Genomic DNA, 27,967 nt, shown 5'->3' on the forward strand with positions numbered 1-27,967 from the left:
TTGATATAATGTATTATCGGAGAGTGACTCATTCATACAGACAACCACGACGTATTCGGTTTTAATAGTTTATTTTCTATATTAAAAATCTCATGAATAACAGTCAGATGAGCTACAAGGGCTTCTGAAAAGCAGCACTGAGGTTGGAAGTATACAGATAAAAATACATTCAGTCTGAAAGGCATAAGTACAGTCGTCAATCTGATCGCATGTCGTCATAGTGACTAGAACATTTCCTGAAATATTACACTGAGGATTAATAACACAGGCTAGACCGCAACTTAAGAGAGACCTATTAGTATAGGTTAAACATTTGAAAACTTTTTTGTCATATCTTACATCCATCCTGAGATATGATCATTTGAACTTACAGGCCCAAAGCCTGAGGCTGCACTACTGAGAGATTCAAGATTCTGATGAAAACATGTTAACTGGGCCGATGTCTTCAAGACATCAGTCTGTTTACGCTACTTTTTAAAAAGCATCGGAGAAGAACTGTGCAATTAAGAGGCATGCACCTTTTAATTAATTTGGCGCAAATCTCTCCGACTACCCTCATCACTCTGACTGTCGTAAAATGCACAATTATTAATAACATGGGTCATTGTGTGGATCCACATAACCAAATACACCGACGTCCCCTATTTGAGCCAGGAAGGATATATATATACTACATAATTACGAACATTTGAAAACAAAATGTTGGGACATTTAAGCCACTCCCCAATTCCACCTGGGAACACCCTTTTCAAGAAAATTTGCATAAACGCAGCCTCTTTTGTGGTCTGGTTCTCAGGTTTGTCTTGTGAAAACTGGGACTGTTGGACACTAAAAGAGGCCGTGTTGTTATCAGAATCTCTCAGTAGTGCAGCCTTAGGCTTTGGGCCTGTAACTTCAAGTGATCACATCTCAGCATAGAAGTAAGATCTTTAAAAACACTTTTCACATTTTAATATATGTTAAAGGGCCCATTTTTGAATGTCTTCTGTTAGGTCTCCTTTAAAATTGCATAGGACTCACATAAAAATAGCAGATCCCCTATGGGGGAAATAATGCATACAAGTTGCTAGTATTGCAGAAAATCCAAACACGTTGAAAAGCCTTGCACAATTTTATTCCCCCATAAAAAATACATTCGACTGATTTTTATGTGAGCAGCGTGTCATTTTACGCGGTTGTATAGTCCCAGCCTTAATGTACAGACATGTAATGAAGCTTATAATTACGATACATGTAATGAAGAACAAAAAATAAAAATAGAAAAGTTTTAAAAACTTTGGCAACCAAATGGGTAGTTGCTTGCATTTTCTATTGGTCACTTGGAAAGAAGATGAAATCTGATTGGTTGATGTGAGAAACACCACTGTTCTTAGTTACAATTATTAAGGCATAATTAGCCTCGTGTATCACTATGACCTCAGAATAACGTGGGTTTGTTGTCCATAAAAAAAGAACAAAAAAAGAAGCTTCTGTTCTCCAATACAAAGTTGAGTTTAGGAAACGGAAGCTGAACGGATTGGTTGCATTGGGAAATATGGCCATTTTTTCCTGAGTCTCTATGTGTACAGTGTGTGGGATGGTGCCCTCTAGTGGTGAAGATATACAAAAATTCTTTGCAGTCCAAAAAAACATTCATAATTTCAGTCTAAAACAATGTATATCCTCTAGCTGTACCAAATTGGACTGTACAGTACCGGTACTTAAAGGGGTATTCCCAGAATCAGAAATGATCGCCTATCCACAGGACAGGTATTACTTTTCGGATTGCTGGGGGACCCACTGATGGGATTCCAACTGATCGTGAGAAGGGGGGGGGGGTCCTGAACCCCATCATTCCTTCTCACTGCTCGACACACGACGTTGAATAGAGCAGGGGTCAACCATATGCGCTGCTGCTCCATACAAAGTCTACGGAGATTACGGAAATAGCCAAGTGCAGCTCTCGGCTGTCATTCTCATAGACATTGAATGGAATGGCGGGCGCCTGCTTGACTGCGGCTCCATTCAAACTCCTCCTCACTGTACCTCCAGGATCGGTGGGGGTCCCAAGAGTGGGGACCCCAGCGATCAGAAAATGATCCCCTATCCTGTGGATTTATGATTCTGGGGAAAAACCCTATAACTTAACTTTTTTTTACAGTTTCAGACTCCCACATTTTGTGATCGGAGGGTATGATGATACACAGACATTTATCTATGGGCATGGTCTTTGGACCAAAAAATAACACTAATGGATCAATTGGAAAGGACTCGTGCTTCTGCATGTGCCAAATTTGTACCATTATGAAATATTTAGCAAAATGAACATTTTCTGAGTGTAAAATTGTTAGATTCCAGATTCAATTGCAATTCTGAGCCAGTACAGGTTCTGGATTATTAGAAATTTTGTATAATCAAATGCCGGATTAAATTAATTTGACTGTTCTCTGAAGTAAGACTTACACCTGTTGGGGTAACACCTCTAACATGGCGGCCTCCAGAGTACATTTGACAGGTCCATGTTTAAGGCCCCATGCACACGACCGAAAAATAATAGGATGAAATCTACGGTCGTGTGCATTGGGGCCTAACAGAGAGATGAAAGGATATAAGAAATGGAATACTGTAGGCGTTTTATTACATTATTATTATAGTTGAAACACTTTTTTGTGGCTATAAAACCACAAGTGCAAAGATTTTACTGAAATGAAGATCTATAAATGTGCCAAACTGATTATTATAATCTCCTGAATACATCGCAGGTTTGGACACTTTTTACGCCCCAAATGTTTCGAATATTCCAACAACATCAATGAATTCCGACATTTACAGGATAATCTACCAATGTAATGGCGTCTGTCGTGTCATTTCTTCCCAAGTGTTTCAATATCATCTTTAATTCAAAGCAAATAAGAAAAAAAAAGCCATAAAAATAAAGCAATGAAATAAAAAATCCCTGCACCTTCCTCTCGAAGTAGGTGATAAAACGGCTAAAACGCGTCTCCATGACACAACATGGCTGTGGTAGACTTTAGTGGGTTTCCTATGAGATTGCATTGTTTTTGCATTGTGTACTCTGCATTGTTTTATGCTTTTCTTTAGGACCTGCATTGGGTTTGCATTGTTTTGTGAACAGACAGAGCCGGCAGCGTTGCAGGGTGATATGTACTAAAGTGGTGGGTAAAGCGGGTACTGCCCCACTAAGGCTCGTTGAGGTCGGTCATGCTGCTGGGAGCCCACCTAAAGTTAAAATGGCAGTGTAAATGCTTGTTTCTCTGACACGAAAGTTGAAGGAAAATAAAGTACGACACCAAAATCCATGACGGCCATTGACTTCAATCAGTCTTCCTAAGCAGAACGGTGCTGGATATGGCACTCTCATTTAGCTACTATGAGGATACAGCCTGGGAACCACCCCATGTATTAGATCAATTTGCCCCAATACTGCATAGGACACCGGGAAAAACCCCACCATCGTAAAAGCACCGTAAATGCCGCCAGATCTCACGTCTCGATTTGCTGTGTACAATCTATTGCTCCCTGTTATCAGCTATTTCAGGCGGAGTAGAAACGGACTCGAATGTCCTTCAATAGGGTGACTGACAGGAAGTCCATAAAAATCTTTATCTTCTATTCCGAGAACCTCCGCTTCTGGAGGAGAACTGTAATGGAGTTTTGTGCAGATACTCAATGGCTTTCTGAGACATTTTAAGAAATGTGATATAAATTCTGCACGACGATCCAGATAAAACACCAGGGAAAGTTTGATCAAAACTGGTGCAAAGGAAAAAAAAAAAGGGGCAACCAATTAATTTTTCCTCCTAAGGGTTTCTGGTTGGTTGCTATGGGAAACTGCACCACTTTTCCTTTGCAGCAGTTTTGATAAATCTCCCCCTCAGTGTTCTGGAGAAGCGTTATTTATACGGTCACCAGAAGTTGGAATTGACTTCACTAACGTGTGCTTTTATATTTCTTTGGATAAAGGATTTGAAAGGCACCATGTTAACGTATAACACTGGCATAAGGCCCTGTTCACATCACGTCTTGGCCTTCGGTTTAGTGTGTACGTCAGGAAAGCTCCCGACATACACATTAAACTGGTCCATAGGGCTCCATTGTCAGATGAGACCAAGTGTCCTTCTGGCCTCTGCTTGGGCGTTATACGTCAGTATACCGCACATAGAAAAGTATGGAAAAACGTAGCAGTACTATGCTATACCATTCCAAAAAGAGTCCAGTAAATAAAAGTCCATGATTTTTGTTTTTAACATTGTCGTCCATAGGTGACGGACGCCACTGTATACCATCCGTCAAAGGCACCCGTTACACAGCTACGTCATGAGCTTTTCGAGGACGTATCCGTTAAACGGATGCACTTATAGTCGACGGATGTTCTAAATGGATGTCTAACAGTGGGATCCCTCACCCATAAGATGGAATATCGGTTTAACAGATACGTCACGTACAGGATTCATGAGAGATCACGCCCTATCCATTGAACGGATACCATTGTAGTCGAAGGATGACGAGTGCAACTGTTAGGCACCAATCACAGCCTATGCTTAATGTATACGTTGGCAGCTTTTCAACGCGTAAATAAAAACGTAATGTATACATAGCCTAAGAAAGCACATCCCTGCAGCCCAAACATTAAATGACTTTGCTGAAAGCAAATTCTATATAAAAACGTATCTCTGCTATAGATAAAGTGTTTAAAAATTGAGGGCAATGCGTCTGGCTCTGTCTGTAGGACTGTGGCGGGTCCCGATATACAAATATTGCTGTGTAAGGATTTGTAAAATATTGTGCCTTAGGCTCTGTTCACATAACGGAATCCATGACGCTGCGCCGGATCGGTCGTACAATGGATCGCAGTTGTGCATTGTAATGGGGTTCCGTTGTTTTGATGGGAAGATTAGCACTGCTGTTCTTTCCGTCAGTGTGACGGAGCCTCCAACACGGGTGTGAACACAGCCTTATATATTAAAAATAGAAAATTACCAACACACAGACATGTGGTCATCCCCAACTACAGCCGAGCGCTGACCATCAGCTCCAGCATGTCATTGAAGTTCTGGAACACGGTCTGGCACATCTTTTCGGCGTCGGTTTCCGGGCTGGACTTCCAGGCAGTGCAGGTTGCAACAAACCTGAAAAATTACACAAGTGAAAATATTTTAAAAATTCTACGTCTAAAACCAAGATTTAATTTCAATGATCTTGCACTTAAAAGTCTAGGAGAGTGCCGGATTATCAGATTACTAAACTAATAAAAACTACAGGGTCACAACATCCATCTAAAAGTCAGAACTGCTACCCCGGAAGTTCACATTTATCAATTACTGGTCAGCCCGTGAAGTGTTGGTCTTCTGCAATGCTTTACTAAACCAACGGTGACTGCATGAAAATTACAGGCCATGGAAAATCTGGATTAAAAATAAAAAAAACAGACTATACATGTACTAATGTTACAAAAAAAAAAGGTACAATAGATAAATATTTTAAAGAGGACCGTTAAGGCCGGGTTCCCACTGGACAAATTTGCTGCGTAAAAAACACGCAGCATATCCGACCTGGAACCCGCAGTACAGTGGCGCTTTTTTCGAACCGAGTAAAAGCCGCTCATACTTACGTAGGTCGTTGTTATGGTCCCTCCTTCGCAGTCCAGTCCGGCCTGGCCTCCCTGGATGACACTGGAGCCCGTTTGACCGCTGCAGCCTGTGATTGGCTGCAGTGGTCACATGTAATGCAACGTCATCCCAGGAGGCTGGACTGCAGGAAGTGCATTCTGGGTATGTTTTTTTCCTTAGTTCCGATTTTACAGCGTAATCACTGCGAATACGCCGCAAATAGCCGCAACACTGGGCCTTCTGTTGCGGGTTTTAAATTCCCATTAATTTCAATTCGCAAAACCGCCATTGAAGAGCAACAAAAACGCAGCATAAATTGACATGATGCGGAATTAAATTCTGCACCACAGGTCAATTTATTAACATTTACGCTGCGTTTTTTTCCGCAGCGTGGGCATTGGATTTCCTGAATCTCTTCCGCTTTGCTGCTACTGTAAATGCTGTGGAATTTCACCACAGAATTCTGTTGCAGAAATTCCACAGCGTTTACACTACATGGGAACCCGGCCTGACCACTCCTGAATTGACAACTGGGTGTTACCAGTTGGGGGTGTGTCCCTACACAGACTCACAATGTCCAATCAGTGCGGATAGTGCCAGATTATGTAGAGACACGCCCCTTTGCCAAGGAAAATCGTAGCACTCAGTTGTCGATCTATTCATTCACTTCCAGGAGCAATAACAGAGGAACGTCACAAAGAAAAGATGCTCCAGAACTGTTATTTCATGGGGAATACAAGTATTTACTAAAACCGACATGTCAGGAGAGGTGACGGGTTACCCATTCCCAGAGATAAATCTAATCTATTCACTGACATGTGGCAGGGCCCCTCCTGACAAATGCTCATGCCCTAGTGGCAGTGTGAAGTCCGTTGACAAGATTCTATCTACATAATGCCAAACCTAGGTTAGTAGAAGAAAAGGAATATCCCTGGGCTCTACCTACCCCTGCTGACCCTTCTCTACTAATGCTTTACAATACTACATGCTATGATCTCCCAAAAGACTGTATGAGGAATGACAGGAGTGGAGAGCAGAACTGTCAATCAGACTGTAGTCACGCCCACATTCAGCTGCTCACATTGTAAATATTAGGACAACACAACAAACAAAATCTTTATATACGTATTATACTCCTGGACAATGGTAATGATAGCATCATATAATTTGAGGCAGGCACAGTCTTGTAAAAAAAAATAAAAGGATAAAATGTTAAGAAATAAGAGTGCAGATAGCTGAAGACAAACCGATCATCTCGGATTCTATAGAAAAAGCCATATCCATCGTGTATCATGGGAACAACAGCTCCATGGACAGTTGTGTAGCCCACAAGACTTGTAGAAAGGACAAAGTTTCCACCTCCTCCACTGTGGTCAAACAAATAACATTGTAAATAAAGATATAAAATATTAGATAAATAACTGCAGCATAGAATACCAACATTGTATGCATATAGTTTTTATAACAACTTTTACTTGTAATACCATGCCTAACCACATGGTGTGCTAATAATGCAAAACATACATAATATAAAATACTGTAAGGCGCCACCCAGTGACAGAAATATTTAGTGCAGTATTTATATTTTTTACGATGCAGGACATCATGAGGTTTCTCTAATAATTCATAATGTAGAAAATAAGTCGTTGAATCTCCACAGTTACATTACAATCGGAATATCTCCCCTTGGATCTATGATTTATTGTATAATACTTTAAATGAGTGACTAATAACGTCATTATATTCACCTTTTTGTGAAAGCTGGGTCGTTATACAGCTCTGGCACAGCCAGTCCTTGCTCTTTTGCAATAAGGAGAAGACCCAACAGATGGCGGTCAAATCCTGTAAATAAGGAAATAGAGATCTATCATCACAAACCATCATCATGGGGTGGAAGAAGATACACAAGGCAGAAATATGGGTATTCCAGTAATAGTAAGTGATTGTATAATACTAGGATATGTATGGCTGCCCGCATTTTCCACCAACGGCTGATCATAGAGGTTTCACAAGCCGGGCCCGCAGCAATCAGCTGATCGCCAGTAGGCTTTATTTCAAAGAGGGGTCGTCATGGGGAAATGAAAACTATGCTCAATATTATGTTATAGAGTATTATTATACTATATTAAAAAGTTGAGTAAAGTGGTCAGTGGTTTACATATCTTCAACCACTTTGTAATTAATGTATTTTTTATTGACTGGAGAAAAGTAAATTTAGAAATCATCTGGACTTTCGTTATCAGAGAGCAGTGCATTGTGGGAGCTCCGATAACAAACCTAGAACCGTTGTCTGGTCCATAAGAAACCAGCAGAGTTTAGAACTATTGAAAGCAGCTCTGTATACGAATAGCGAACATAGCATGAAATAACGTGAAACCAATGCAAAAACATCAAAGCAAATTAGTTACAAAGTTACTGAACTTTTTATTTACGTTTCAACTGCAAAATACTGTTAAAAAAAGGGGGAATTCTCCTTTAAACATTGTATTATAGGAAGGATTTTAAAAAGGACCCGTCAGCTCTCCTTTGTGGTGTCGTGAATAGTTGTATTCCCTATGAAATAGCAATTCTCGGGCATCTTTTCTTAGAACTGTGCATTGTACTATTCCTCTGTTGTTCTGCCTGGAAATGTATAAATACATTGACAATCTGGTGTTACTATTCCCCTGGTCATCTGGGCATGTCCCTACACACTTTAACACTGTCCAATCCGTGTAGATAGTGTCAGAATGTCAAGGGGCACATCCTATTGAAGAGAGGAATGGTATAACCCAGTTGTCAATATATTCATACATTTCCAGGAGGAATAACAGAAAAACATCACAATGAATAGTTCTAAGAAAATGTGCAAGGAGAGTTAATAGTTATATATTTTTTTCCTATAGGAAATAATAGAAGCTGCATACATCGTGGACCTTACATAAATTCCTGGAGAGCTGAAAACGTATTGCAAGTATTAAAGGGGTTTTCCCATCAGAGACATTTATGACATATCCACAGGATCTGTCATAAATCCCAGACTGATGCGGGTCCCACCTCTGGGTCCCGCACCTATCTCTAGAACGGGGCCCTCTAAACTCGTTCTACTGCTCTGTGTTGTGTCTGAATCGTGTGATTTACAACCATGAATTACGGAAACAGCCTAGCTCGCTGAGCTACGCTGTTTCCCTAACTCTCATAGTAGTGAATGGCAGTTACAGATGCAGCGTAGCATGCGAGTTACGCGGTTTCCGTAGGTCATGGCCGGAAATCACACGCCTCAGCCACAACACACAGCAGAACGGGGTTTAGGGGGCCACGTTCCAGAGATAGGTGCAGGTCCCAGAGGTGGGACCCGCATCTATCTGACGTTTATGACATATCCTGTGGATATGTCATAAATGTCTCTGATAAGAAAACCCCTTTAACTTTCATTTATTTCCATTTACCTTTCCCATTCTGGCATTCATTCATCATCTTGTCATGTTTTGCAAATGCCTTGAGCATCAGTGCTTGGCGCTGGGCATGCTGCAGAAATAGAAATGTAAAAGTTATCCACTTCGCCATAACATTTATCATTCTAGTGATCTAGTTTAATGGAACTTGCGCAGAGCTGAAGTCAGAACCTACAGTAGAAGCAGGATCCAGCATGGACCGGCACCAATTCACAGCTTCCGTTGTGCAAGGCCTCATGGTTTCTGTGCGACCGTGATAGAACATCCTAGTAGTAGCCGTTTCATAACAGCAACCGGGGCTATGCCACAGAAAAACCGAATAGATAGATTTAGCATTATTACAGCTGCAATATTCTTACACTTTTTGAGGGTACATAGCTAACTGGGGGTGCGCTCTGAACCACCAAGCAACTCCAACATTAAGAGCAACTTTCAATCAGTAATTCACAATCAGGTTGACAACTCACAAAATAATTCTATAGAAAAAGTTGCCTGAAAGTGGAAAATTCCATAAATCCTATTTAAAGAGGACCGGTCGCTAGGTCATATAAGTTTAACTGGTTTACTGACCTGAACAGCGCTGTCCCCCTGATTCTAGGGCTGTTTTTCTTCTTTTTTTACATGGACCCACCTGTTCTAGAGATATTTCCCACTGTTGTGTTGGCTCCCTATATGCTAATTTGCTGTAGTTAGCCAACAGGGTGGAGCTAGCTTCCCTGCCTCGGATGCTGACCAATCAGCATGAGCCAGCTTGATGGTAGTCCACGCCCTGTTGGCTAACTATAGTAAATTAGCATGGAGGGAGCCAGCACAACAACAACAACAACAACAACAGTGGGCCATATCTCTGGAACAGGGGTCGGGGGTCCAGGGGAAAAAGAAAACCAGCACTGGAATCAGGGACACAGCGCTATTCAGGTCAGTAAACCCGTTCAACTTATATGACCTAGTGACAGGTCCTCTTTAAAGGGAATGTTACCTTCTGAAAGGTCACTCAGACATGTTAAAGGAGGTCATCTATGGGGTCTGTGCTTTGAGTCCTCCCCCTATTGATAGATTAAAGGGGACATGGCGTTCCTCTGTAGTCGGAAATTCTATTTTACTACAATGGGAGTGCATGCAGTCACAGGGCACAGACCCAAAGAATGTAATGCATCTTTAGAAGAGGTCAGAGCTCTGTTTTTTGAATACTAAGCTCCAAATCCCCTGCTTCACACAACTAATAAAATTCTTGCTACCTGCAGGCACCACTAGGGGGAGCATAGGACCTTACCGCATACAACTTGATGCATTGAACTCAATTATACAACAATATGCAGTAAGCTGCCCCTAGTGGTGGCTGCAGACAGTCACAATTTTATCATTTTACGCTATATCTGTGCAGAGTATTTGGAGCGCTGTATCGGCAAAACAAAACTACGATCGCTACAAAGATACGTTAAGAAATTAATCATCACATTGACTGGTAAAAGGTTGCAGAAACTAATATTGCAATAAGTAACAACGTAACATGAAGTCATGTGAACATTTTAACCCTTACCGTCCATGAAGTTTGTAAAATGCCAACTGGAGAGAAAGCTGGACAAACGTGTCTGGGTGAAGTTTCTTCTTCTTCACAAGCGACTTCCCAAAAGACGTAAAGGCGTAGTTGGCTACCTGTAAATCAGACGCCTGGGAACGGAGGAAAGAGCTGAAAGTCAACACAATTGAAATATTCCGCTCCAGATACAGTGGCAAAATAAAGATCTATAATTATAATACACATTAATGGAGATTCTCCACTGATGGGTCTGTAAATAGTATTTGTACGATCTGCACATTTTGAGAGGCGCAGCACTACATCAGCAACTGTGATTCGGGTAAAACCGTAGTAAAAATCACATTAGCCTGCTCTCTGCTGCACCACTAATACCAAGTGTGAACAGGGGGTTGTCCAGAATTAGAAAAAAGGGCCTGCATTTTTGTTTTTTCCATTATCTCGCAGGACAGTCTATGGGCGGTGTCTGGTGTTGCAGCTCAACACCATTCAAGTGTATGAGGTTGAGCTGCAGAACTAGTCACAGCCCATGGACGAGTGTGGTGCTGCTTCTGAAAAAAAACCAGGCCCTTTTATCTAACCCTGGACACCCCCTTTAGATAGATTTTTCGAGGATACGTAATCACTTGTGATCAGTGGGGAATTCGACTGCCGGCACCACTGCCCACCCTCAAAACGAAGGGGTTGTAACACTAGTTTAGACCTGCGGATCCTTTATAGTTTTTTAATTCACAGCAAGGACCCCAGTCACCTGCTGTACAGGGGTTTGCTTGGAATAGTTTTGCAGTTTCCAGCGGGTGGCCAGTGGTGACGCTGTGCAGGGAAAACGTCAAAGGGGCCCCTGCCCCTTTGTTCTCGGAATCAACATGGAACCCCGGAGGACAGAAAGCGGCCAATCATAATGTTCTGCCATATCCTAGTATTAGGTGAAAACATTATATGATGGAATACCCCTTTAACACCCCATTAGCTACAATGCTATACACAAGTTTATTTTATTTTTTTAATAAATAGAAAAACGTAAAATAAAAGCTGAATTTCATCTATAAATAGTGGTCCCGGATAAGAAAAAAAAAGGGTTTTATTTTTTCCCTGAATTAGTGCCATACTTGTCCAATGGCTGTGTCTTGTATTGCAGCTTAGCCCTATTAACTTGAATGGGTCTAAGCTGCAATACCAAACATAGCCCTTGGCCAGGTGTGGCGCTGTTTCTAGAAAATAATGAAACTCTTTTTTTCTAATTATGGACAACCCCTTTAATTAATATCATGCTCTTTATTGTCCCTCAATCTTAAAACATATTCTGATTTTACCACTAAGAGTATACCTGAGTCTGATATTGTGCTTTGGCCAAAGCAATATCATTTATTATTTTCTGATCCACAGTGAAGACCAACTCTTCAGGATTTGCAAGCTCCCGAACGAAAGATGAGCCCTGTCAAGAGCAGGAGGCATTATATAGACATTATATTGACCAAACAATCCGAAATCGGTTACAATATGACTACGTACCTTCCAGCGCCCCTCACAGGCTTTGATGTTCTGATCAATGTAGTCACATAATGATACAAGCACCATGGCGTCAAAAGGCGCGTGCTGCAAAACACAGAATATGACATCACGACCCGGTACGAGCTGCACAGCGTTCATGCTGCAACCTCAGGTGCGGGGCAAAAGAGGAAGGATGCAAATATCAGAGTGGTTTTCTATGATATACTAAATGCATAGAGAAAATACATATATATAGAATTATTCTCTTTTTCTTGGATGTTTTCCACTGGAGAGATAGTTTTCAAATTCTGCCTGTACCATCGTCTTTGGTTACGTTATCAGACTGAACTACTTAAGGCTATGTTCACACGGAGTATTTTGGGGGAGGAATATCTGCCTCAAAATTCCGTTTGGAACTTTGAGGCAGATATTCCTCTCCCTGCACGCCGATTTTCGCGGCGATTATCGCGCCGTTTTTCGCCCGCGGCCATTGAGCGCCGCGGGCATAAAACAGCGAGAAATACACTTTCTCCTGCCTCCCATTGAAGTCAATGGGAGGTCAGAGGCGGAAGCGCCCGAAGATAGGGCATGTCGCTTCTTTTTCCCGCGAGGCAGTTTTACTGCTCGCGGGAAAAAGACGCCGACGCCTCCCATTGAAATCAATGGGAGGCGTTCTCGGGCCGTTTTTGCCGAGTTTTGCGACGCGGTTTCCGCGTCAAAAAACTCAGAAAATACCCTGTGTGAACATAGCCTAAAAGGGCAACAAAAAATATTGACATGTTGTATATTAAACAGTTAGAGAATATTTCGTATATAATTAAAAGGGTTTCCCAGTTTAGAGAACCCAATTTCATACACCCTATTAGGGAATTAGAGGGGTCCTTTGTTGAGGATCCTCATCTGTTGGCCAGAGCGGTTACAAAGAGTGTCTCTTTCGCTCCGGAGGACCTGTCCTGTGCTGTATTACACAGACAACCCATTGATTTAAATGGGAAGTGTGTAATGCTCAATTTATCCTGTGGCGGCGCTGCAGGGTAATTGAACACTAACTGCCAGGTAACAAATAACAGCTGATCGCTGGGATTCCCAGCAGGGGGACACTTTGTGATGAACTTAATGTCAAGGGACCTTTCTAACAAATAGAGATTGTTCAAAGCGGGGAACCCCTTTAAATTAGATTTATATAAAACATACATGTATAGATCTCATCCTGTAGCAGCCAAAGCATTGTGTCACATCCGACTGCAAGTGAGTAGCAATGTGGCTGCAGCTAAGGGGACACTGTAGCATCATAAGTAGGACAAGTCACGGTGCCCCGTTACTGTAGCAACCTGGTATACGGTCTATGATACCGCCGCAATATCACCAGCTCTACTTACCAATAACGGTACAAGATGGAAACATATCAGTAGTATTTATATTAGACTTCTTAGAGTACTGCGCAGTCCCCCCTCCCCCAAATATGTTGAACTTGAGGAGACTTGTCTTTTTACTCTTTACTATGCTATGTGACTATAGGAACAGCATTTTTGTATGAGATGAGGGCTCATTCACATCTGCGTTCCAGGTTCCGTTGTTCTGCTCCATCATAGGAGCAGAAAAACAGGAATACCGGAGGATCGGGAACCGTTGTATGACACAAACGGCGCTCAACGGAACCCATTGAGTTTTGTTGGGTCTCCATCGTTTTGCTGGACATAATTGCGCGGCATGCTGCGCCATTTTGTCCGGCAAAAACAACGAAATCTGTGACTGAAGCCCTTAACGGAGCCTCCAACGCAAATGTGAACAGCCCCTTAGCAAAACCGGAGATACACAGCTTCAAAGCTCTGCTTCTTGCATATAAAACAGATGATAGACGTAACAATAATCGCTTTGTGTGAATAGGGACCAAAATGTTTATTTTTGGGAAGTTCATATATGTAACAAGCAAACAGCTGTCCTCTGTTTACTGCAGGGGAGGCCTGTTCCTGGCAGGGAAGTGTGGGGAAGCAACATCGCTCGCCATAATTAAAATGCAGTTCATGACAACGGCTGCTCAGGAACTACTGCTCTGAAGGAGACGCCCACGTGAGACCCCCATTGATCTCCGTAACATGGCCGGCGGATTAATTCCCAATATTGCACAGGTCAGCCAATAGGAATCAGCATACGAAGTCTCGGTTTACATCTGCGTCTTGGCATCTGTCGCAACATGGATGCCACTGGTGCCTGACGAACCCCTTTGACTTATAAATGGGTCTGTCAGAGTTCCATTTCGGTGTTTGTTGTTATGACCGGAGGAATCGCTATTTGTCCCGTCAAATCGGAAGGAATTTTTCGGACGAGGTAGACGTGAACAAAGCCTAAAAGCACTAAACACAATAGGTGGATACTGTAAGAAGGGAATCGTAGGAACAGCAGGGGGCGCCATAACAAGGCTGTACAGCAATGTGTAGACACTGCAGCAGTTTATTAAAGTTATTCAAATTAAAAATGATTATTTTGTGTGATTTTACTCAGAAATGTAACATTGAGTTGGGACAAACCCTTTAAAGTCTAAAGGAGATGTGGGGGTAGCTGCGTGCATTAACATTACAATAAATTTCCTACAATATGGACACAGATGTTTCTACTTACATCACAATTGGAGCCAAACACACCATTACGCCATAAGATAAAGTTGTAAGACTTGTCACCCCAGCGTACAGTTGGGTCTCCAGCCAAAGCCTTCTTTGCAATCTGTAAGATAGAATATTCTAAGAATTTCAATTGCGACCATCTCGGACCTGTTGTAGGAAGTAAACAAAGACTAAAACTGGATTTATGATTTATCCTTCATGAAAGCCAGACATCTGACATCTTCATAATGACAATAGTTGCTGTCACCTAGGCTGCCCAGAGAAGGCTGTCACCTAGGCTGCCCAGCTGGCGTAAATTTCACTCCTTGGGGCGTAGCAACTGATTCACAGCAAAATCCGGATAATAAAATGAGGTTTTACATTTTTTATATATATGTGAATACTCACCTCTCCACTTTTTCGCTCCCAGATCCCCTCAAGTTCTCCCTGCAGGCTGCGGCTCATACAAGGTACTGACGACAGACACGGTCAGTACGTTGTATGAGACAGCACTTGAGGGCTGCGCCGCATATAATTCCCTGGCGCTGCTTGGCATCGGTACCTTCTATGAGCTGCAGTCTGCAGCAAGAGCATGAGGGGACCCAGTGGGGAGAAGCAAAGTGGTGAGCGGAGCATACATATTTTTTATTTTACATGTGATCAGGGGGAGAGAGGGATGGGGCCGCGGTCGCACTCACTGCAACCACGATTGTTACGACACAATTTTAAACACACGGGCAGCGGAAAGATGCAACACATTAAGAAGCGTTCGCCTCTTAATAAATGTTGCATCTTACTCTAGTAAACGGTTTAGGAAGACTGGCGTATGAAACGCCAGTCTTTATACAGCTCCCCTATTGGGTTATGCCTAATTCAGGGCCTACAGGGGGGCGGAGCATGACACAGGGATTTTAGCTTTTGTGTTCTTTGATCCCTGTTATGCTCCGCCCCCGAGGATCTGCACCAGACATAACACAGCGTATCTGTTTTGCCTAGAAGATTTATCTGTCTCCCTGACAAAAACTGATCTAATTTTTGGCACTAAATAAAGCCATGGGGTAAGTCCACGGAGATTATCTGCCATGCGCTGAGGAACAACTGTCCCGTACTGTAATCATGTTTTCAGTACGGGACATTATTTCCGCGGAGAGGCAGTGACACCTAGCGTCATAGATAACCATGGCGATAAGAGCCCGGCTCCCTGCAGTGTGTTCGGTTCGGGAAATGCGGCCGACATAAGGACCGTATATCATGGACCAAACACGCTCGTGTGAATCCGGCCTAACACACAGATTTTGTCATGGATTTCACCATTTGCATTACAAAAGTTAAAATCCACAATAAAAAAAATCTGAAGCATTTCCGCAACAGAGTTGACAGGAAATCCGCAGCATGCTGTGAATTTTCCAATGATTTTTTTTCCCACTAAATGTGGATAGCGTTTTCCAAACCCTGTCCAAATTTATTGTACTGCAAATCATTGCAGATTTTCGTTGCAGAATACACAGAAAATTTGCAACAAATCTGCAACGTCTGAACTCCTCCATAAAGTTATGATTTCTCATGAATGAAACCGTATTATACATAAAAACTGCCTAACCTTATAAGCAGGTGTGCTCTGTAACCCTGAAGAATGAATACTAAGTCCATACCCTATCTTACGTTTCATGATGACATGTATAGATAATGCATAGTTGTATTATAAATCTGTTGGAAAGGCGGGACATGACTCATATGTAGATGTCTTGAATGTAGGCGTGGTGAATAACTAAATAGTAATAGACCTTTAAAGTGTCACGGTCATGAGACAATGGCCCTTTAAACGGTTTGTCCTGTTTAGAAAACCCACTTTCATACACCCTATTAGGGGATTCTAAGTCAATAAACAGGGTCCTCTGTTCAGGTATCCGTGTGGGCTCTGTGCTCTGAGCCAATCAGCTGTCTCCTGCCTCCTCCCCTCTCCCCTCATGCCGTTGTACTGAAACACTAAGTGAAAAACTGCAGCTGCATCCCCCTCCTCCCTTTCTTCTATTTTCTGATTTATTTATTTCTAGGAATGAGGAGGAGATACACTTTCCCCATATAACATATAACAATACAGTAGGTTCACTTTAAGCAGCACTACATGTCCATTTCAGACAGACTGGAGGAGTGGCGAAGAGCAACCCGAATCACCATTCTACATTCAATACTCTTATTTAAAGAATAACGGTCTCAAAGTTATACTCATGACATTTCAATATAAAATGTAATAATACAAAAGTAAAAGACAAACCGTTGTCTCGCCATTTTGATAAATTGCTTAAATTATGTTCGGCAATCTGTTTCTGGGGGTACTAGGTGATAAAATGGTTTAATTACCCCCCTCTACTAGATTCCTGGATGATAAATCAACCTTATTAAAAGGTGTAGGATATGCCATAACATGATCGGTGAGGGTACGACCTCTAGGACCAATCTGTACAATGTCCCACCGGATTTTCTACAGCACAGAGACGTCCCCAGCCCCCTACTGTGCAAGGAAATGCAACACAACCTCAAGTGAGTGGGAATATGTTTCAGTTCCCTGCACACCTGGTGCACACTGTGTAGGAGCATCGGTGGAGGGGGCAGTCGGAACCCCACAGATCAATAAATGATGGCATATCCTAGTGATATGCCATCACTTAAGGTCCTCTTACAGGGCCCGACGAGGGTTGGAAACGCGCACCAATCAACTAGACAGCTTGTTGATCGGCGCTCGTTTGCTCCGATCGCTCGTCCCCATATATTTCATGTCAGCAGCGTATCGGCAGGGAGACGATCTATATTTTAGGCTGCATAAACGATACGATCAGCCGATGAATGAGCGTTTCCGCTTTTATCGGCTGCTCGTTGCCCTTTTTACACAGGGCAATTATCGGAAAAGAGCGTTTTGTGAACGCTCGTGTGCCCGATAATTGGCTGGTGTGAAAGAGCCGTTATTATTGTGGATAAAACACTTTGGGCAGGAGCTAAGATCAGACAATGTATAAGTAGACAGGTTGTTATTTTTTTTTATTCCGGACACTAAGAAAGCTGGGTGGGAGCTGCTATGGTGGCCATGTTGATTGTCATACTGATTTTTTGGGGAGAGAAATTATGTAAATATTGTTATGATTACCTGGCTATAATCTTCAGGTGATCCATGCGGACAATCTTCATCAATAGACACCACAAATAAACTGCTCTGGATCCGGTCCAGATGTGATGAATTCTTTGGGTCAAGGCTAATGAGGTGTTCACGAGACTACAAGAAACCACAGTGATGGTGTGATGGTAAAATACACAAACACAGTCCGAAACAAACTTACAAGCAATGCAAAGGAACTAAACCAACCAAGGCCCAGCGCGTTCTCTCCTCTGTGGTTAAAGCAGACAGTCCAATTCCGTCCCGGCCACTTTGGCATATTTTCTGGATATATGAAAATTGCCTAAAATGAAACAAATGATCACAAAAGACAAAAGCAAAACGTCACAGAAAGTGCATCTACTCATTTCAATGGACACAGAAACCTGCCACAAGTTTGGATAATTGGAGGGAGACCATATAGGAAAGAGACCCTTTTCTAGTGCCTCATGTGCCCTAATAGGGTTGTAAATTGCCCGTTTGAGTTTGATGAGGATTACGGATAATAAAAATAGGAACCAATGGCATTGTAAGGTTTTAAGCAATGGGTCTTAAAAGGAAAACCTTAATAATTCTGGAGGAGAGAGAATCTGTCCATCACGGACAGCATCAACGGTGAAGATCCGTCCCCTGCACATGACAGTCAGGTGAGTTGGACAGTTGCCCTCAGATTCTGAAACAAAAAATGGAACCAATGCAAGAACATGAAAAATTCTAGTCAGATACAGTACGTTTAGCTTCAATTCTAGAACTTTTATTTGTGTCTTAGCAGCTCCCACAACGGTTGTCACCCAACTTTCCTAGACTCCTGGATGTCAATTCTGTTAAGAGCGACGCCTCAACAAGACAACTCCTTTGAGGAACATCGCACTGGCGATCAATTGATCACCATGGATCTGGCTGCTAAAGCCTCCATCGATCAGCTGATATTGCAAGAGAAAGTGGTAGCTGGCCATACACTTCCACTGTAGTGTTAATACATGGCGCCCATATGAATGAATGAATGAGTGACCTTGAAGTACAGTGACAGACTGCGTCCGCCAGGGCAGGAGCTACTCTTTGGCACTCTCCTCTCTGGATAAGCGAGGGCCCTGATGTCCATATCAGCTCATACAGCATAGACAGGAGTTGTCACCATGAGACAACCCCTTTAACCAGTGCTATGGGATATCAAGGAATATATTGATGTGGCTTTCAGGACTTTTGGAAAGTGAGGTGATAAGCCTATGAGGGACCAGTTATATCTGGGAAAGCGGTGTGAAAAGCAATATTGCTTCTATCATTAAAAATTTCACAAATAACCATAGGTGTACATTGGGGGAAGCGTCACATCCCTTACAGAGGTTTCGGTTATTATTGCACACAGCTGGGCACTAGATATGTTCACACCATTTACAACAGAAACCACAACGCATTGCCCGATTCATCATACAACAGATACCAATGGCGTCTGGTGAACCCTAGTGACTTACAATGGGGTCTGCCAGGTTCTGTCGTGGTGTCAGTCATATTCCATGTAGCAATATTTTTCCTATCACATCTGACGGAACTGCAGACTGAGGCTCTGAATGGAACCACTGACGGCAGTGCGAACACGTAGCCAAGGAGAGAGTGACTACAAAGAGTGTCTCTCGCTGTGGAGGACCCAGCATGTTCGTGCATTACACGGATAGGCACTATGCAACGTTTCCTTTCTCCTGTGGCAGCGCAGAATGGGAATTGAACATTTACTGCCAGGTTTCCGGACATATCACAGCTGATCGCTGGGGGTCCCAGTTAGGGATGCCATCAGGGCAGTACAAAAAGTATTGCTATCCGTGGCCCACTCTGATAGGGGCTGTCCACCTGTCAGCATCATGGGAATGCCTATCGGCTAAAAACAAGATGACATTAAATTTGAACTCTAAGATTTAAAATCCCGCTTTTCTACGGCCACCTACATTGGTCTCATCAGTATAAATTCCTACAAGTTAGAGGCTAGTTTTTATTTGTAGGGAATGACTATGGGCCTTATTTATCAAAGCGAAGAGTAAAACTGGCTTTGTTGCCAATAGCAACCAATCTGAGCTCAGCTTTCATTTCTAAATCTGCTCTGTGACAATGAAAGCTGCACTGCGATTGGTTGTTATGAGCAACATGGCTGGTTTTTCTGGCCATGAGGTCTAAAGTCTTGAGGGAATTCTACTCACCAGTCTTAAAGTAGTTGGAGATTTTATCTCTGGTCACACCTGGGATTTTACAGGTGTTAAATAAATTTCGGAACTGGGACATATCCAGGGGTGAAGACTTAGACTTGTGAATAGCCAGCTTCTCACTGTAAAAGGAGGAAAATCTGTAAATGTCCCCGCCGGGGGTCATATAAAAAGTCATGATATGAAAGCATAAGATATATCCGTAAATTATGCCATTCTCTATTGTGAGGTTATTAAATAATAGTTGGAAATGTCGCAGAACTCGGGTATTTGCCGGAATTTAGTCTATGTTGCTGTGTAGTAAAATATGTTTAGTTACACATCAGAAGCCTCGGAAATAAAACACTTCTTAACCCCGACCATTTACTGTACGGCGACTCACCTCCTACAGAATTAACCCTAGCACGTGTTTGTATGATGTTTTTTTTAAATTGTAAACTTTATTGAAAATTTACAAAACATAATAAAGATAATGTGCACAAATAATGGAAACCGGTCACATATACCGAATAGCAAAAAGATTTAGTATAAAAGAATCAAGAGAATCGGAAGAACAAGCTTTTGTTCAGGCTAAAAAGAAATACCGAGAATTTGTATGCGGAAATGATAATTAACCCCTTTAGAACCGGAATAATTAGCATCTTTAGGAATAAGAATTTATTTTCGTTTTTTTCATCATCACATACGGAGAGCCATAATTTTTTTATTTTTCCGTCTATGTAATTGTATGAGGGAATGTTTTTTGCGGGACGAGTCATATTTTTTAACAGAAAAATTTTGGGTACATGTAATTTGTTGATTAACGGTTATACTTAGGAAAAAAGCAATTCTATCGTGTTTTTTCCAGTTTTTATTTACGCTGTTCGACATACGGTTAAATAATGTGTTAACTGTATGTATTGTATGAGTCGTTACATTCGCAGCGATACCATATATGTATTTTAATATTTTTTTTTTCATTTCTTTTGCTTAATAAAGACATGGCAGGCCTGATAGCCTTTGTTAGGCCCCCGCTACCAAGACAACCATTGGTGCCAATGGGGATATAGCGGGAGCCCCCTTTCCTTTGTTAAACTCCTTAGATGCTGTGGTCGCTATTGACCGATCCTCATCGGGATGTCAAGAATACAACTAATCGCTTTTAGGTTGCATTCACACATATGGGGCAGGACTGAAAATAGTGTTGTAGGATGCCTGAATTTACGTAAATTGCTCTACATTTATTAAAATGTGGCTCGTGGCATAATATATTAGGCCTTGATTAACAGCAACATTTTGAACAAAAAAAAAAAAAAGACGCACGTCTTCAGTAAACTTGGTACATTTTATCGCTCCGCTTAGCCACGCCTCCTTTTCAAAATGGCTTTATACAGAATAAATACGGTTCATGCCATGTACTTCATTATAATTTGCGGCAAAATTGGGGGACAAAATTCATTTTGCTTAGTAAATCTATTTCTATACCTCACAATTATATATATATATATAGTATATATATATACTGTGCTGTGGTAGCTTCACAATGTACACTCACCTTCTGATAAGATCCCAGAATTTCAATGTGTACCATGTCGCTATGCTCCCTCTTTCAAGCTGGGTGCCAATTCTCGGAGGCCAGTAATGCTCCAGATAAGCAGCAGGGCCACCAAAGTTGACATTGAGCTGAGATGGCATCCGGACATCGAGATATGCTGCGTTCAGCCACCATTCCGCCAGCTAAAAGACAACACAAAGTCATCATACACCAGAAATGTATTCTGTAGGTTTGTATCCGACTCCATTATTTGCAGCATGTATATACTATAAAATGCAGTGGACCAAGTCTTGGGTTAAAAGTATTATCACATGAAGACAACCCCTTTTCTATAGGTCCCATTAGGGCATATGGACATTATAGAGAAGGGTTCCATGCTTGGGACACCTCCATCTAGTAGTCAGAGTGTAAAGTGATTAACAAAGAGTACCTCTCACTAGGATCGCCCCTGGCAAGTCCATGCATTATATGGTCTGTCATTCATTTGAATGTGTGGCATGTAACGTTACAAAACGTGTGGCCAGTCGTAGGGTCTCTATAGCTGCACACACATCGATTCGGTGATCGCCAGGCTGGCATTAATTTAATTCTCCTGATATGTCTGTTTCAGTAAATACTTGTATGCCTTATTAATTAACAATGCTGGAGCATATTTTCTTAGAACTCTGTGTTGTGATGTTCCTCTGTTATTCCTCCTGGAAATGTTTTTATAACTTGGGCGTAACAATTCCTCATGGACAAAGCCTCCAGGGTGAAACACGCAACAGGCGTTCAACGTTTTTTCACTATGGCCTATAGTATCGTGGCCAATTATTGCATTACTTGTAAATATGTTTATGTTATGTATGGGCTTTAAGGTTACTCTATTTGTTGTTGTTTTTTGGTTTGGGTACCAAACTGTCACACTAATAATATTTTGGGCATTACATAGTTGCGATCATACCATATGCTTCATTGGGAAATATCTGTTTAATATGATCCATGGAATAGACAAAATTGAAGACAGACTCTTTACACTGAAGACAGCAACAAGTCTAACCCTAGAATAAAAGCTCGAATACACCTATCTAATATGGAGAGCACGTATGCTTGTCTTTTAAGTACTACACACAACAGGGACCTGCGGCAGAATTTTTGCGGCAGGTTTTGCAGTAGGACCCGCCATGTGATCTAACCCTTAAAGTGTTTTGTATGAGACTTCGAAAGCATGGCTGCCTCCTTCAGGGAACACCACTCTTGTCCATCGGTTGTGTCTGGTATTGCAGCTCAGTCCCATTCACTTAAAGAGAACCTTCCACCTCCGAATACGTGTGCAGCCGAGTGCAGCATGTAATGGGGAGGACTGCACAAAGTCTGGGGCACTTTAAATTTTTTTTCTACCTCCCTCCTTTATTTAGATATCGGTGCCATTATATTTGGCGCCCGATATTTAAATAACCCCCTGAACAGTCAACAGGGCGTGTACTGTCAAGGGGGCGTGTTACTATGGCTGTAACACTGTCCAATCAGATATGGACAGTGTTACAGCAAAAGCGAGGAGTGTGCGCGCGCGCTCTCTCTCTCTCTCAATCATCAGCTTTGAAGATCAGTCTTCTGACGAACTGGCAAGGGGGCGTGTCTCTGCTACGGACAGTAAGCGCTCCCCAGCTCTTTTAACACTGTCCGTACCAGTGACACGCCTCCTCGCCAGTTCGGCAGACAAAGTACAAGACTGATCTCTCACAAGAGATGAGAGCGTGCATGCGCGCTCTCCTCTCCACAGCTCTTTACACTGTCTGTAGCAGTGACACGCTCCCTTGCCAGTTCAGCAGAAGACTGATCTTCAAAGCTGAAGAGTGAGAGAGCGTGCGCGCGCACACACACTTTCTCTCCTCGCTTTTGCTGTAACACTGTACATATCTGATTGGACAGTGTCACAGCCATAGTAACACGCCCCCTTGCCAGTACACGCCCCGTTGACTGTTCAGGTGGTTATTTAAATATTGGGCGGCAAATCTAACAGCACCTATATCTAAATAACGGAGGGAGGTAGAAAAAAAAATGTAAAGTGCCCCAGAATTTGTGCATCCCTCCCCATTACATGCTGCACATGTATGGACAGGTGAAAGGTTCTCTTTAAATTGCAATATAAGACATAATGAAAGCAGTCATGGTTTCCTAATCTCGGACTAACCCTTTACCCCTGGCTACCCTCCAGCATTACAAATGGCAGTCCTAGAAGTCTCAGTTGCAGCGGCTCATATGATTAATGGATTGTGGTGATGAAGGGGACATTCATGGATGAGTTTTCCAGGTCACCGAATATAAAAAGTAGTCAATCATTGAGGCTTCCATTACGGAAGACAATAGACGTACCTGAGAACATGACACGATGTCTGTTCACAGTTACGAAACCCCCACTGTGTCAATGAGATGGTGTTCTGAAAATACGCTTAGCTACATCCAGGTGCTGAGAACGAAGCGGACATTACAGATGTAGGAGAGCTGAATTTGTCACTTAGGTCAGCCCTATTGTAATTAGAGCTCTCTAAGTGATCGCAAAGCTACGCAATATCCCAGGTAACACATTGTGATCGTCAGATGTGACTTTTGTGTGTCTTAGACCAGCATCTGGAATACCTTATATAGCTTTGGATTCGGATGTGATCAGGCCACACCTCCCTACTAGATGCCTGAGCAAGGCATCATGGGACATGTAGTTATCAGATACACTGTCTGCAGTCCCGATGGTGGACAAAAGCCGGATTATTCTATTCTACAAAACGAGTTAGAGGCGGCATGAGGAAAAATAGAAAGACGTGGTTATAATGTGGGTTAGGGTAGGGGTTGGTGAGAATAAATTTTATGTGTTTGCGGTTTATCTTTAAGGGGTTTTTTAAAAATATAGCTTAAAATTATGAGAGTTTTATTCATAGCTTCAGTCTTGGCGTCACCAGGTTTCCGAATTGTCCTGCAGCCATGGCGACAAGACCCCAGACTGGGTCTACGATTAATTACAATCCGAGAGATCTCAAGTCTCTTACCTTACAATGAAAGTAAATCCGACTTTAGAAGAGGGGATTGACTAGAACACCAAGTAATCCGACACTGATCCTGGGACAGAGGACTCTACATGAACCAGCCGTGAATTGCGCTTCTATGTAAAAGTCCTGAATAATAATTCGATTAGGTAATAGATATATTAACCCCAAAAACATACCAATAGGGAATTTGGATTGTGAGCCCCAATGGGGACAGTAAAAAAAAAAAAAAAAAAAAAAGAGGACCTCTGTACAGCGCTGCGTAATATGTTGGCGCTATATAAGTAACGGAAATAACTAATAATAAATAAATAAGATATACGGTGGAATATACCTTAAAGGCACACATCATATTTGTTGTTTAGCACATTGGATTGTTACCTCCTATGCCAAGCACTGTGCAATAAACTATGGGGCGTTGTACGGGATTATTGGAATTACCAAATTATAGGAAGTTTGGAAATACGTAATTACACGGCACCCATTCAAATAAAAAGGGAAATATGACCAGGACGATTCTAACAGAGCTGGAGCCGCTCTTCTGTCTGGCTAAGGCCTTATTCACAAGAGCTTGTCCGATTTGCGACCACAAAAAACGGACTACTTTTTTATCCACATGAAGGTCTGTTCGACACCTGTGTGGTTTCCGCTTGTCATCCGTTTTTCTCCTCTACACGCACATCCTGGTTTTCTTTTTTTTCTGCATTTCTTTATCAACTGATCCGTGAATAATGGACAGCTCAGGGATGTTGTCCGTGCGCTATCCATTTTTTTTTACGCACCAATAGACTTCAATCGGCGAGTCTGGTCTAGAAAAATTGAACCAGAATAGGCCACGAGTTTCTTGCCACAGACTCCATTGATAAAAACGAATTTGTGAATAGCCCTATTGACGTGTATGAGTCCGTTGTTAAAATGGACAGCACACGGACGAGAAATACGTTCATGTGAGTAAAGCCTTATAGAGGGGGACTCTTAGATGGATAGGGGTTGCCCCTTTAACGCTTTCCCGTCACAGCCATTATTTTGATTTTCATTTTTTCCTCCCCACATTCCAAAAGCCATAACTTTTTTCTTCGATCTAGCCATATGAGGGTTTGATTTTTGCGTGACGAGTTGTGGCATTTCACGGCACCATTTATTGTATCATGTAATGTATTATCAAACTGGGAAAAAAATATATCTTTGTGGGGTGAAATAGGAAAAAAAACAACGCTTACTCAATCTTTTCAGAAGTTTCGTTTTTACGTCTTTCACCGTACGGTAAAAATGTCATGACTTCATTCTACCAGTCAATGCGATTACAGCGATACCAAATTTATGTTGTTTTTCTACTTTTACAAAGGAGGAAATTTGTGTTTCGTCGCCACATCTTTTTTATTTTTCCGTCGATTGAGCGTTATGAGAGCTTATTTTTTGCGGGGCGAGCTGTAGTATTGGTACCATTTTGGGCTACATGAGACTATTTGATCACTTTTTATTTCATTTTTTGCGGGATATGATATGACCAAAAAAAATTGTGATTCTGCGGTTTTAGTTTTTTACAACGTTCACTGAGCGGGTTAAATAATGGTATATTGTAATAGTTCGGACTTTTACGGATACGGCGATACCAATTTTGTTTATGCTTTACATTACTTTACAGAAAAACAATGGGAAAAGGGGGGTTTTTGAAAGTTTTTTTACACTACTAAAAACTTTATTTTATTTTTTTTACACAGTTTATTAGTCCCTCTAATTTGATCGCTGGTATAATACATTACAACACCAACGTATTGCTGTATATTGTAATTTTTTCGGGCTCCGGTTAAGCTCTGCAGGGCTTAACAGGAGATGAAGAAAGGCAGTGCTAAGGGACTTCATTAGGCCCCTGGGCTGCCATGAAAAAACACATCGGCATCCTGCGATCACGTCGCGGATGGGGGACGATGAGCTGTCGGAGGGGGGCACCCCCCTCTTTCTAACGGGATAGCAGCGATCGGGATAGCAGCATTTAATGGGTTAAACGGCCAGCGAGCGCTGTTCCTGGGTGTTAGTCCCAGGTGTCAGCTGTAAACCACAGCTGACACCCGCAGCGTATGGGGCAGGCTCTGCTCCATACATCACTCCGTGCCATTACATCGTAGCGTGGGAACAGGTTAAGTAAGAACACATGATGAACCACTATATAAAGGTAGAGCATGTACCCAGTTTTTCCTTGTTCTTGCCCTTTCTAGTAGCTTTTGGTGAAGTTCTTTGCCTACTCCATTTCCAAAATCTTTCACAATCCCACAAGTCTTCTTATATTCTTCTTCATTCAGAAAAGGTTTTACTGCAAGAAAGAAGCAGCACATGTCCGGTAATAGAGGCCACAGGTTACACTCATTAATTCTCATGTGTTAAAGGGGCTTTCCAGTCTTAAGAAGATGATAGTCTATCCTCAGTATAGGCCATTAATATGCGATCGGTCAGCTGTTTTGAAGGGCCCGCAGCGCGATTTGCCGACACACTTCAATGAGAGAAGGCTGTAATACCGTGAACCGTTGCTACATGTGTTTGTCGACGATTCAGTGTGACCAGTAAAGGGAATGAAGGAGAAACAGCACTCGTACAAGCGTAGCGGGCCCCTTACAAACAGCTGATCGGCAGGGGTGCCAGGAGTCGGAACCCGACCGATCAGATATTGATGGCCTATCCTGAGGATGGGCCATCAATTTCTTAGAACGGGAAAGCCCCTTTAATCACAGCCAATGGAGCTACATTTAGGATTTGGATTTGCAAGATGTAGCAGTATCACACGTCTTCATCTGAAGAAACATACTAAGAGGCGTTCTAAACTTTCAACCTTAAAACCATTTACTCATAAAAAAAAAAACTTCTCAGCTGATTGATACGGCTTCTGCCGATTAGCGGTTACCCCGGGGAAAGTGTAATTTGGCCATATGTTTCCCCTGCAGGGGAAATATAGTATTACATGCCAGTCATTCTAACGAATGGCAAAACCATGTAACACATGGGCGGGCCGGGGAGTCGGATGACTCATATAGCGTGGACCCGAGCGCCCCCCATGACGACCATATTTCAGGTGCAAATCGTCTTTTAAACTTTTCAGGGTCCCACATTGAGAAAGGCCGGGTAGGTTTCTTACACATTTAGTACCTGATTCACAGTACTTAGACAAGGACTCTTCAAGGGAAGGAACAGGGAGAGGAGGAAGAGAGTCCTGGTACTGAAATGTCCTCTCTTCTACAGACCCAAACACGCGATTTTCCATGATGAGTGAGAGTCAATCATCTGCAGGTAAAGACAGAAATAATATGAAGTTACAAGGAGATGTCCATGTATTGTGGTAGTAAACATGCAGCAATTCACATACATGTGTATATACGATTATAAAGTATGCGAGTCTGTCACGCCCATTGA

The 27,967-nt window shown here is 42.2% G+C and overlaps 1 protein-coding gene across 1 annotated transcript; it reads right to left on the reverse strand.

The window, feature by feature from the left end:
* Positions 1-54: 54 nt before the first annotated feature.
* Positions 55-27,835, reverse strand: CROT (carnitine O-octanoyltransferase). Its single transcript, XM_075827649.1, has 16 exons — positions 27,704-27,835; positions 26,752-26,876; positions 21,546-21,727; positions 20,009-20,133; positions 18,384-18,492; positions 18,030-18,123; positions 17,814-17,939; positions 14,691-14,792; positions 12,093-12,176; positions 11,908-12,015; positions 10,584-10,714; positions 9,219-9,342; positions 9,038-9,116; positions 7,358-7,451; positions 6,857-6,976; positions 55-5,129 (listed from the first exon to the last, which is right to left on the reverse strand). Exons 1-16 carry the CDS (start codon positions 27,816-27,818, stop codon positions 5,009-5,011), a joined length of 1,839 nt encoding a protein of 612 aa, XP_075683764.1. The 5' UTR covers positions 27,819-27,835; the 3' UTR covers positions 55-5,008.
* Between the last annotated feature and the right edge of the window lie 132 nt (positions 27,836-27,967).

This window comes from Rhinoderma darwinii, chromosome 5 (assembly GCF_050947455.1).
Source record: "Rhinoderma darwinii isolate aRhiDar2 chromosome 5, aRhiDar2.hap1, whole genome shotgun sequence".
Classification (NCBI taxonomy): Eukaryota; Metazoa; Chordata; class Amphibia; order Anura; family Rhinodermatidae; genus Rhinoderma; species Rhinoderma darwinii.